The 12613-nt window shown below is 44.6% G+C and overlaps 3 protein-coding genes across 3 annotated transcripts; 2 read left to right on the plus strand and 1 right to left on the minus strand.

Moving 5' to 3' along the window:
- Window positions 1–4693: 4693 nt before the first annotated feature.
- Window positions 4694–5947, plus strand: DSM5745_08744 (uncharacterized protein; the record flags this gene model as incomplete). The annotated part of the gene is made up of 3 exons (XM_026750760.1): window positions 4694–5250; window positions 5300–5862; window positions 5910–5947. The coding sequence occupies 3 exons, from the start codon at window positions 4694–4696 to the stop codon at window positions 5945–5947; spliced, it is 1158 nt and encodes a 385-aa protein (XP_026600773.1).
- Window positions 5948–6713: 766 nt separating this feature from the next.
- Window positions 6714–8557, minus strand: DSM5745_08745 (arylsulfotransferase family protein; the record flags this gene model as incomplete). The annotated part of the gene is made up of 2 exons (XM_026750761.1): window positions 6714–8036; window positions 8084–8557. The coding sequence occupies 2 exons, from the start codon at window positions 8555–8557 to the stop codon at window positions 6714–6716; spliced, it is 1797 nt and encodes a 598-aa protein (XP_026600774.1).
- A 1742-nt stretch (window positions 8558–10299) lies between these two features.
- DSM5745_08746 (Zn(II)2Cys6 transcription factor) lies at window positions 10300–12573 on the plus strand (the record flags this gene model as incomplete). Its single annotated transcript, XM_026750762.1, has 6 exons — window positions 10300–10340; window positions 10391–10716; window positions 10767–10843; window positions 10891–11477; window positions 11536–11694; window positions 11739–12573. 6 exons carry the CDS (start codon window positions 10300–10302, stop codon window positions 12571–12573), a joined length of 2025 nt encoding a protein of 674 aa, XP_026600775.1.
- Between the last annotated feature and the right edge of the window lie 40 nt (window positions 12574–12613).

A 12613-nucleotide genomic window follows, 5' to 3' on the forward strand; every position in this document is an offset into this window, starting at 1 on the left:
GGGTAAAAATTAAAGTTAGTATTAATATTTATCCTGCTAGCTTTATAGCATTTCTAGAAGTTATAATTATTTAGGTAATTAATAGTTAAATTTAACCGCTAATTAACCTTTTTTTTTATAAATAGGGAGTTATAATACAGGCAAATAATAAATATAATACCTAAAATTAAGAGTATTTAGGTACCACGCTTAAAAAAAAAGGTAATAACCATAAGTATATTAGTTAGGGCCTGTGCTATTATAAATAATAAAATAAAATAATAAAGCCTATACTTTTTAAGTAAATTAGCTAGATTAAGCTTTTTTTTACACCCCTTATATTCCCGTGTAAATTATATTATATTATACTTGTGTTTTTAGCATAGGGTATAATAAGTATAATTAATAATAACCTAGTAATTATACTATGCCTTATAAAGGTATTTACCCTTTATTAATTAATTACCCAGGCATAGCTAATTATTAGAAATAAAAAAAAATTAATATAAAAAATAATAGTAAATAATAGCAAGACTGGCTCCGGACTAGACTTTAAAGTTAGTGGTAAGGAAGCTAAATATAGGGGTAAAATAAATACTAGGGGCATAGGCTAAGCCTTATAAATTAGCAAGTCTAGGGCTTAAACTAGCGCGGATAAAGGCTAAAATTAGTTAGTAATAAATAATATATTAAGCATGCTAATAGGCCAGCATATAGAAGTATTATTAATTATTTAAATAAGGGATTATTAATTAATTAAAAAATATTTATTATAGTACTTTTACTACCTAAGGATTAAGATAAGGTAGGTCTTGCAGGTATAAAATAAAGTAATAAAATAACCTATAATATTAGTAATAAAAATATACTAAGAAGAATATAATAAAAATAAAACACTTAATAAAGTATTAATATAGTAAACAGCCAGAATTTATAAATATTAAAGCCTAAAGTAAAGTAAATATTAAATAAAGCTATACTAAAAAAAAATATATAAAAATTAAAATATTAAAAGAGTAATACCCGGACTAGATAGCCTAAAATAAAAAATAAAAAAAAATATATATATATAAATAAATAATATATAAAAGTACTAAAGATAAGGAAATAACACGTGATATATTAAAATAAAAGCCATGTAATATTATTAATTTCCTAAAACTATATTTACTTATTATACTACTAATATAAAAAAATATTTTTATTACCTTATTTATAATAATATGCCCCATAAACTTTTTTATAATTTATTATAAAATATTTTATATATTAACCGCGACCTAACCCATTATTTACACCTAAATAATATAAAATATAAATAAATTATTAATTTAATTTAAGACTAGCACCTAAACAAGACCAAAAAAGTTAAAAAAAGCTTTAACTTTTATATATTTACTAATTATAAAAGAACTTTACTAACTAGTTTATTTAAAATAACAAAAAAGTATAGAACTAGTAAGAAAGAAAAAGGCAAAAGAAAGTAAAGTAAAAAGTAAAATACCTAAAAAAAAAAGCTAAATAACAGCGGGAGGAGCGGCGTTAAAAATTAAAAATTTATTATAAAAAAAAAATATAGCATGTTTAGTATATATACTAATTAAATAAAATATATATTTATATATAATAAAAACTAATATTAAAAAAAAACTATAAAGTAAATATAAGTAAACTAAACTAGTAAATACACTAGTGTTATACACCTTTTTTTTAAACTAGATTATAATATTATTAATGCGTATGTTTACCTTTACTTTAGCAGGACTAAATATAATAATACTTAATAAATATAATTATTATAATAAATTATTATAACCACGGGCAAGAAATAACCTAGCATAAAATAATATAGTTATATAAGGTTAAAGATTTATAGCTAAAACTTATTAAACTAGTTAAAATAATAATATTTTTAAAAGCACGGGATATATACCACTACTTTAATTAAAAAAGTAAATAATTAAGTAATTTAAAATTATATTAATAATATTGCCTAGCCTAAAAAAAATAATATTATTAATTTTATTATTAATACTAGATATCCTAGGTATTATAGTATTAAGTAGCTTTATAAAATCCTAGGTAATATAATAATAAGTAATTAAACTTATTATTAAATACTTAAAAATAAAGCTACTGCTAGCGCAAGAGCCTAACCTAAGTAAAATATAAGTAAAAAAAGTTTATAAAAAATATATAATAGTTTTAAAAAGTAAAGGGGCGGAAACACCCGCAAAGCTAATTATATTAAGTAAAAAAAAAAAAAGGGTAAAAGCAAGTTATAAAGTTTATAAAAAACTTATTAATAGGGATATACTTTTAGTAAGTTATTAACTAAGTAGTAAAAAATAAATATAAATACCAGGCTAATAGCACACGAAGATCCCTAGGCATGTTATTAAAGGTATATAAAAAGTAAAAAAAGTAACTATAGCCTAATTTTAATAAGAATTAATAAAAAATAGGTTAGTAAAGGCTAGGGTAGTAAAAATTAGTAAAGTATAGGTATTTAAGGTAGGATATAATAGTATAAGTAGAATAAATAAGTAAAAATAATACTAAAAAATATTACCTATATTTAAAAATTATGTAAACAAGCAAACTTACAGGCCTAGTTTATATAAAAGGTTTTTAACTATTATTATTTACTTATATAAACTAGGCGCCCCTAAAATAATAATTACATAAATAAATATTTATATTAATAAAATTCACGGCATATAAGCTATAAAATATATAAAAAAAGTTAATATAATAAGTTTATAAAAAAAATACCAGGGGACTAGGACCCTAACAACACAGGGGCTAATATAGGCTAAAAATAATAAGATACGCAAGTGGTTACTACTAATAACTAAAACACCCGGTGCTAGTGGGAACCACGGACCAATTAGAGGCCAAATAACAGTAGAAGAAGCCTTAATTACAAACTATAATATAAGGAAATCCCATCTCCGCGCCTACTGTAGTTCAGATAGTCTCATCAAAATCGTCTTCACTACAATCTCCATGATCCCTATCGTCAATTGCTAGTACTCGTATCCTCCCCTCCATAAGCTCCACCATTATCTCCTCCCACTCCGCACACTGTCCGTCAATTAGAAGCTGTCCTAGGATGAAATAGACTCAGTACAGCAATGTTATGACCTCTAGTTAACGCACACCTCAGAGTCTCGATCAACGCACCGCCATAATGTGCAGTTTGTTAGCTGAGATCAGGGGAAGAAGTAAAGAACGGAATACATACCTTCTTACCTGTTGTCCGCGCAGAGATGGACGGGTCGTACAGTGCGGCACCAGAGGGCAGTCCCAATGATTCTGTATTAGAATACGAACTCCATAAGAACTCTGGGAACTTTGCTTAGGGTCGTTACCAATACACCAATGGATATTTCCAAAGGCTCGGTATATTTTTGTTACGACTACAGCTCACACAACAGGCGTTGAGGCCTGAAGGATCTAGTAGTGGACTCGCCGTTAATCAACTAGTAGCTCTGTAGCTCAATGTACGTTTGCTAAAAGTGTGGCGAGGGGTGAACCCGCGTACCGTTGGCAACAACAGCACTTAAGGGCTGAAGGCTTGGTAGGGGGGTGCCGCAACTCCATGCCATTTACATTCCATGAAGCTGCGATCTTTGCTACGACCATTACTCGCCGAAACAAGTAATGGTGGTGCTGTCGTTTCTATTAGCTACCTACCTAGCTAATAGGCTGACAGGCAACCTGAAACCGCTGGCACGACGGTACTTCGTCCGAAGGCTGGTAACAGGGCGTTAACCCTTAATGCTTGGTCGATGGATTGCTCCAAAGGTGGGTTAACTGGATGGACCTGCCTACTGTTGATGAGCAAAAACAGCCAGAGCTGCTCGTTATTAGGGGGTGTTACCGTTTATCCAAATGAAGTTCGTTATCCAATACATTGCCAAAGGGCTTTGCCGGTTGTCGCTCGATGGGGTAGAGAAGAAGAAGTAAGGAAGAATGGAAGAGAGAAGGACAAATTTGAACAAGAAATCTAAGTGCTTGGTAAGCTTTTCCTGGGAAGCCCCAGTGGGCCAGTCATGCTTTTCGAGAGGTTCATTAAGGTTATTATTCTCTAGGTAGTGGTTAACTGGGGTCCCTGTTCGGAGAGGTTCAGCGGGTTCCGAGCGAGGCTTAGAAACGCTACCCGTGATACTTCCACTTTACATTTATTTTACTTTCACCCTAAGTTTAGTTTGCCCCCCAACCCAAGTAAGCCCCTATACCTAAGCAAAAAATAAAAAAAAAGCGCCCTTGAGCAAAGGGGGGGGGTCCCCCTAATATCCCCGAAGGGGATTAAGGAGCAAGGGGGCGAGCTAGGGGTCCCCCCTTTGTAACAGGCAAGATATACCTATAAAAAACTTTATAAAGAAACTTAATATGGACCAAGGCTTAGAAACTTGCGTGGTAGTTATGGCAGTAATAAAGAAAGGCGGAAAGTATTAACAAATAGTGTTTTTAAGCCTTGCTCGGAGCTTCGGTGAACCTCTCCAAGCGTGGTACCCGTGGTTAACTTCCGGGCCATGATATGTCAGATAGTGCACGTGACCAATATTTGCCATATTGTCCAGGCATCAAGGAGAGATAGCGCTCGGTTATCCGCGGCTTTCCCCGCATTCCTGTCTGGGGAAACAAAAGGGACCCTGAGGTCGACACCTTCTTCCTGCTTCATCAACCTCATCTTTGTACGATCAACATGGCGTCCGTTCCAAGGCCTCGTCGCCTCATCGGCTTATACAGCCGTCGCTACTCAACGACCCCAACCTCATCAACCCGCCTGAACCTCCCAATAGACTACAAATCCACGCCGCTGCTCCACCACACCCCATCCTCCCTCATGAACACCCTAAACCTCCCCCCATCCAGCACCTCGAAATCAATGAACCTATATACAGCAATCAACGGCGCACTCCGTACAGCACTTTCAAAATCCAACAAAGTGATGCTTTTCGGCGAAGATGTCGCCTTTGGCGGTGTGTTCAGGTGCTCGATGGATTTGCAGACGGAGTTTGGCTCGGAGAGGGTCTTCAACACGCCTCTGACAGAACAGGGAATAATCGGTTTTGCGATTGGTGCTGCGGCCGAGGGGATGAAGCCCGTTGCGGAGATCCAGTTTGCCGACTATGTCTTCCCCGCATTTGATCAGATTGTCAACGAGGCGGCGAAATTCAGGTACCGGGAGGGTGCGACGGGGGGAAGTGCTGGTGGGTTGGTGATACGGATGCCGTGTGGTGCTGTAGGGCATGGCGCTTTGTGAGTTTATCATGCTGCGGAGGACATGAGAGGCTGATTGTTTGGTCAGGTACCACTCGCAGTCACCCGAAGCGCTGTTCGCACATATTCCTGGTCTCCAAGTCGTCATGCCTCGCTCGCCCTCACAAGCCAGAGGCCTGTTGCTTTCGGCTATATTTGAGAGCAAGAACCCGGTTGTGTTCATGGAACCGAAAGTGCTTTACCGGGCGGCGGTGGAGCACGTTCCCAGCGAGTACTATACGATCCCTCTGAACAAGGCCGAAGTGATCAAGCCGGGGAACGATCTTACCATCATCTCGTATGGGCAGCCCTTGTACCTCTGCTCGGCAGCGATAGCGGCTGCAGAAAAAGCTCTAGGCGCTAGTGTGGAGCTGATTGACTTGCGGACCATCTACCCTTGGGACCGACAGACGGTGCTGGATAGCGTGAAGAGGACGGGGAGGGCTATTGTTGTGCATGAGAGCATGGTGAATTTTGGAGTCGGTGCCGAAGTCGCTGCTACAATTCAGACCGGTGCGTTTTTGAGTCTGGAGGCTCCAGTTAAGCGAGTAGCAGGATGGAGTACGCATACAGGCTTGACGTATGAGAAGCTGATTCTTCCTGATGTTGCACGTGAGTGGAGTCTCTCTATCAGATGACAGTAGCTAACCTCAGCCTAGGGATATATGATGCGATTAAACAGACGCTTGAGTATTGATGTTCTTATGGTATGCATAGGTTTGCAGATAGACCGGCTAGTTTCACGCATTGCATGGCATGATAATATCCATAGAGTCAAATGCATACGTATCATGATATATCTCACTGATTGAACGTTGTTAAATGCCTTAGTAGCAACAACTCGATTTTGCGCGCTGTGCCAGCCTCAGCGGCAGTGCAGTCCAAATCCTCCCAGAATTGACGGGTATGGTACACACCCCGAAATCTCAATCCGACATCCCGCCAACGAAGAATTCCAGAACGAGCTGCTCATGCCTCGGAGGTAACTTGTTGTCAATCTATGGCTGCTTGGAGTCACGGCCCCGGCCGGAGCCCATAATCTCGCCGTCGTGCATCACAGCTTCACAAGGACAACCTGAGCGCCGCTGGCTGTTCCCATCTTGGCAAGCTCGCGCAAATGCAAATTGCCAGCACAAAGCCGCAGGTAGGATCATGGACCCAACATCGTCTGAGTTGCCCGTATAGTGGTGAGTGGATGGGTCAGAAAAAACCTCGAGAACGATTCAAACGTGAACTGCTTTGCCTTTTGCTGCTTCAGTGACAGCAAATGAACGAGTTTGATCTCGTAGGATAGCGATAGAAGGTGCTGGTCCGACCGGATGTGGTGTATGGATTTCGCCTAGTCGTAATTGAAGACGGTGGCCGCAGCTGGCCTTCGAAGAAGAGAGAGTCATCGCCCAACGGAATCGAGGAAGCACTTCCCAACGCACCCTCTCCATTAGTGGGCTTGAGTGCCAGCTCCGTCAGCCTGGTCCTGCCTCATCACGTTCACCAACCGGGAGCAGCTGGTAGTCGCATCGTCGGCACGAACCCTGTCGTCGACGGAATGAACCGCATATCCGAGATATTACGGCAACGATGCCGCAGATACCGGTGATGCTGGAAACTCCCACGATCACAGATTGTACAATTGCAGCAGCAGAATCATCAGCTTGTCGTTGAAGCGGATCGGTAACTCCCAAGACATTTCCGACCGCATCTAGTGCCGCTAGACGGAATATGGAGCAGTCAAGCTCAGGGGGCAGGAGAATGTCGGTCTCGAACCCTGTCTTCGCATATTCATGCAGTACTATGACGTCCTCGGTGAGATCCGGCTCATCAACCGTTTCGTTGTGATCGAAATTCCACGTCTCGAGTCGCCAGCTTGCGACTTCAGTCGCTCCATTCCAGCTCACGTACACCACGTCCCCAACCACCATGGCGTCCGGCTGAGACTGAGGGTTCCCAACCCAGTCCGCCTTGAAAGCTCGATAGGAGACCACTCGCCCAAAGTCCCAAAATGCGGATGCACCGAAATGCACGTTGCATAGCAACCGCCCGTCCGCGTTGAACTCGCTGTATGCCGCACTGTGGCCCCAGCCGATGAGGACACGGCCGCTGTCATCTAGAACCTGGAGATTACCCTGAGAAACGGACTTCGTATGGTATGGATGATAGAATGCGCTAAGTAAGGTAGCCTCCCGATTGGCAACATCGAGGTGGATAGTCATTCCACGGCTCTGGAAGTCCGGATCGGAATGCGCATGGGCCGCGTTGTCAAACAATGTCAGCGTGTTGCTATCCGCGTGCCAGCGAGCGTCGTGTTGCCAGGAGAAGCTGGTTGCCTGACCATCGGAGAGGTCTTGGAAGCCGTTCGTCCGTCCACCCAGAGTCCATAGGATCTCGCCTGTATGCTGGGAGATGCAGATGATCGAGTGTAAGTGCCTTGCCGATATGATATAGTTGCCTTGGGTGTCCTTGTCAATGCTGTTGATGTGGAAGAAATCGAAGGCAGAGGCTCGCTCTTCGCCTGCTCCTTTCAGCGCGTTATATGTGCTGTTCATTGGGAAGTAATCCGACGCCCGCCATTCGAAGATGAGCTCGCCGGTAGCAATATCGATCTCCTGGAACAAACAGTTATACATCCAGCCGATTTCCGGACCACCGATCGAAGATATATCGGCCAGGGTCGGATCGTATATTGTCACTAAAGCGGTTTCGTCCTTCGTGATGTGAAATTCGTGCAGATCGCCGCCGTAGTTTCCAACTGGGTTGATCACGTAGCGCGGCGTATATGTTGAGTCGAGCTGCCAGGGTTAACCCAACTCTCTGCCCAACCTTCGCGCAATCTTACCATATACCACGACCCATATCCCCTCCCCTCAACTTGGCTACCCTCCCAGTATGTCAGATAGTCCTGACCCCGGTAACGCTGGACTTTGAAGTCGTGTGTCGTGTCCCAGTTATGCTTCATCCACACCAACTCTCCTTGGGAATCGAGAATCATGGGCCCTTCCTGTGCGACGGAATCGCCGCGCGGCGCAAGGAATGTATACCGGGAATCGCATCCGGTGCCATTATCCGACTCGGTGATCTCCACAAGAGGCGATTCATTCTCAAACGATACATAACTTCTCGAAGGCCCGAAACCGTACACGCCCAGGTCATACCAGCTCAAGTCGCCGCGGAAGTCGAATCGATAAAGCTGCGGAACCACGAAAAGGTCAAAGAGGTAGAGAAGGCTGACGATCGCACTTGTGCCCGCAATCCACAGAGAACATCTCTGGTGAAGGTAACGGCGCTCAGCACTCCAGGTCGAACGAGACATCGGGCATGGCGTCGGCTTAAACCACAAAGTCTGGGGAGTCCCAGCTGTTAAATGGCAGAAATAAAGCCAAGGCTCGTGATGCAAGACGCTGACGCATGCCCCCCGGGCCCCATCTGTTCCACGCGAGAAGAGACCTGCCAGGGGTACGGCATCCACGCGGCAAACAGGGTCATCTTCCGCCGTTGGGCCTTTCCAAGCGCGGTGCTGAACTCTCATTCGGCAGCCACAAAGCGTTCTCCAGATTAGCTCTTCAGGAGACGGCGCAGATCCCCATAGCTCCACTTTGAGCGGCGCAATTGACCTCAACACGTATGTACACCGTAGGCCGTCTCATTGTGCATATAGTCCATGTTTTCTGCTATTGGGGCTTTGGAGACTCCCTGTCGAGTATGAGCTGCTTTCGGAGTGCACAGTAGAAAGCATGGTTGGGGCGCAGAGTGCAGTCAGCATGTTAATGGAGATAAACTATGGAGCAGCGTCTTGGCCCCCCACTGTGTCAAATAGACGGTTGGATGGCAACGAGTCAGGCTCTCTGATTTGAGAACACTCCACTTCGTACTCGGATTTTGTTATTCCGATTCGTACTCGGCAGGCATTCAGGAGGTAGGAGTAGGGTTCGGGCTCCATCTACACCGGCACTTGATGGGCTTGGTGACGGACACGTGTATTCGTATCGATAGAGATAGGTGAAAAGGCGGCATTTGGAAAGCAGATCACGAAGATTCCGCAGTCTGTAGTCCGTCAGGAAGCTTGGAGTTGGAAGTGGTACGTACGTAGGATACGTCATTCAATACCCGTGCCCATGGTGCGCTGTAAGTCGGCCGAGCATGCCGTAAGCGGTAGCAGTTTCCGAGTTCATACAACCACTGCGGGCTGTATGGATATAGAACAGGTTTCCCTAGGTTCATTGTCTCCAGAAGCCAAATCAGTGAATATAAAGGTCTTCCGTTTCTTTCAAACTTACTCCGAAACCAGTGGTGACCCTACTACTCCAATCTTGCAAACTTCGTCCTTGGAATGATAGGTAGCCTCACGGAGCCATTGTCTTGACAAAATCTCAGTTAGCTTATGAATAATGCAAGGAGACTAAGCAGGTCGAACACCTTTCCATGGAGAGCTGGCTTGACCATTCCACAACAACTATACTAAGCGTCGGAAGCAGAGGATACGGGGATTCCCGCATTTTCGACAACTCCGTCAACGCCATCTATTGACGATGCGTGTTTGGATGACACGTGTTAAGCAGAACGCCTCTTAAGCCGCGGGTAGTCTCGATAGACCCTACCTCCTGACAGAGAAACAGTTGTAAACGACGTGTAAGGAGTAAGGGGGCTGCGATGAGGATCTGCGGGTTCGAGATTTCAATCTCCACTTCCCCATATCGATTGTAGACCGTTGTGTATGGGGTAGTTCGAGAAATGGAGCCTATTCGGAGTCGACTTGAACATTTCGGGCGGGTTTGACACATGACGACGAGGAAGCACAGGAAGAGGTGATGTCACGGCCCCCTTGGGAAGGGGCACTGCTCTTCCGGATTTCACCCGAGGACACGACACCTGTGGCATCACAACTCAGGATGCTCTGATTTAAAATGGTGTTTCTGAGGCATACATCACTGGCTGATGGGGATGGTCGGAAGCCAGGATTACCCCAACAACCCCTCACTGATAGGTAACCGATACGGTACCTACCAAAGATAACAAACACTCATGATCTTTCGCTCTTCTTCCTCTTCCCAAGCTATGGACTCCCACAAACCCATCCGGAAACGCGCCTCTATCGCGTGAGTTGCATCTAGCCCCTGATTATAATCCATTCACTAACACAGACCAGCTGTGACACGTGTCGGCGGCAAAAAGAGAAATGCGAGGGTGGAGCTCCATGCTGGCGATGCCAACGACTCGGGAGACAATGTACCGTCAAGGGCCAGACCTTGTCGCTGTCAAGGCAAACACCGTCTGATGTGCGTGACGCGGGAAAGCAATCTACTTCGCGCGTGGAAGGCCTCGAACAAATCGCCCGCCACTTCTTGGGGAACGTATCTCTGGACGAGGAGAATGTCCGCCGCATTGTCTCGAGACTCGGGAGGACGCCGCTGGGGGAGTCGCAGAACGTGGTTGAAAGCTTCGATGTGCAGTTCGTCGCGAGTGATACTGCGCGTAAGTTTTCCTGTGCATGGTTACTCAGTAGTTGAACTAATTATCGCTAGACTACTCGGGTGAGTTTTCGCACTGGAATTTCTCTCAGAAGCTTCGAAGGAGAATCGGCCGGATCGAAAGATTTGGGGTATATTCTTCTTGTTGTGTCAACAGTCTACGGTCTGACCAAGGCAGATAAAGGAGTACTGGCGCCCGACCCAGCTCCAGTCATCCACGCACCTCGTCTCAGCGGCCGTTTCCCACCTGCCACCCCGCTCAATTACCGAGTTCCTGCTCAGCATGTTCTTCAAATACGCCACGTTGAATGTCTTCTACATTGAAGAATCTTGGATTAAGGAGCGCGTCGCCCGATGTTATAATTCAGCGGCTGTATATAGTCTTGCTGATACTCCCTGGGTGTGCTCTTTATTCGCCGTCCTGGCTATCGGGACGCAAGTCGCGCATATGGAGGGAGAACAAGCAGAGGCCGAAGATTCCACTCTATGCTCGGAAGACTCAGTCGGTCTTTCGCTGTACCATACTGCATGTCGACTGATACCCGACGTGCTGTTGGTAGCGTCACATGAGAGCGTACAGGCTTTCCTATTGCTTGCGCTCTATGCCTTGCCGGTTTCCACTGGTGGTCTGTCATATTCATACCTTGGGATTGCGGTGAAGATGGCGATTCAAAATGGGATGCATCGGAAATACACGGGCGAGGGCGATCCTCATATCATTGAGACGAGGAATCGCATTTTCTGGACGGCTTGCACCATGGACAGGTGTGTGAAGCTTAGAGAGAAGAGGGTCTAAGATACATTGCATACTGACCATGCCCAGAAGAATAAGTATTCTCCATGGCCGCCCGGCGTCGATTGCAAAGCCCGACATCAGTGCCGACTTCCCGTCCGACACTCCATCATTTGCATCCCCAAACTACGCCAACATGATGGCCTTCATCAAATTGAATTCATGGCTTGGAGAGGTGGCGGAAACACTGTGAGCAAACGGTAACACGTCATGAGCTTCGCTAATATGAGTAGGACGCTTCTTCGCAACTGCCCGAAAAGGTTCATCTCCGGCTATCTCAACCGGCTGCTCCAACTCCGAAGCGACATCACTCAGTGGTGGAGCGCGCTCCCCTCCTCCATTGAGGGCAAAGACATGGCGCTAAGCAGCTACCTGTTCAGACAGAACGCTCATCTCAAACTAACCTATTTGCTCGTGTTCATTTACATGGGCCGACCGTTTATGTTTGCCGATGACTGGAAGCTGCCTGCCAGAGACGATGAAACTACCTCCCCGTCCGCCCGTGTGACGCGTAATGATGAAAAGACAGACAATGACCCAAAAACCGTCCTAGTCCATGTCTGTGTCAAAAGTGCCCTTGAAACTCTCTCAAAGTTACAAACCATGTCCAAATACACTGGCCTCTGCCGCGCCTCCTATACAGAGTTCAGCTCCTGTCGCGCTGCGCTACTGGTAATACTAGCGGATCGTCTTAATGCGCGTACACTGAAATACCAAGACGAGTTCGAACAAGGAATGGCTATGATACGGCGTATGGTTGGAGGATGCTCGTCTGAAAGCGAGATCTCTTATTTGCAGAGTTTGGATGCAGCGATCCGGACTTCTCTCGACAGTGATCTAGTTGCAGATACTGATGCGGGAATGGAAACCTCGACCTACTCGCAATTCAAACAGTGGACGAATACGATGAAAGCAGATGCAAATACCGGCGGAGTTGCCGACCTGGAGATTTCCTCGTTTAGTCCATTTTCATTCATGGACCCAAAGGCTCGTGAACGGACGGATTGCGGTGGCTCGATGGACATCATAAATACATGGCGCGAAGACTTTGGTCATGACGCGACATAATCCTGCAAGACTGCTATCGTGAGAATATTTGTTCGAGTGC

This window comes from Aspergillus mulundensis (genome assembly GCF_003369625.1).
Source record: "Aspergillus mulundensis strain DSM 5745 chromosome Unknown scaffold_10, whole genome shotgun sequence".
Classification (NCBI taxonomy): Eukaryota; Fungi; Ascomycota; class Eurotiomycetes; order Eurotiales; family Aspergillaceae; genus Aspergillus; species Aspergillus mulundensis.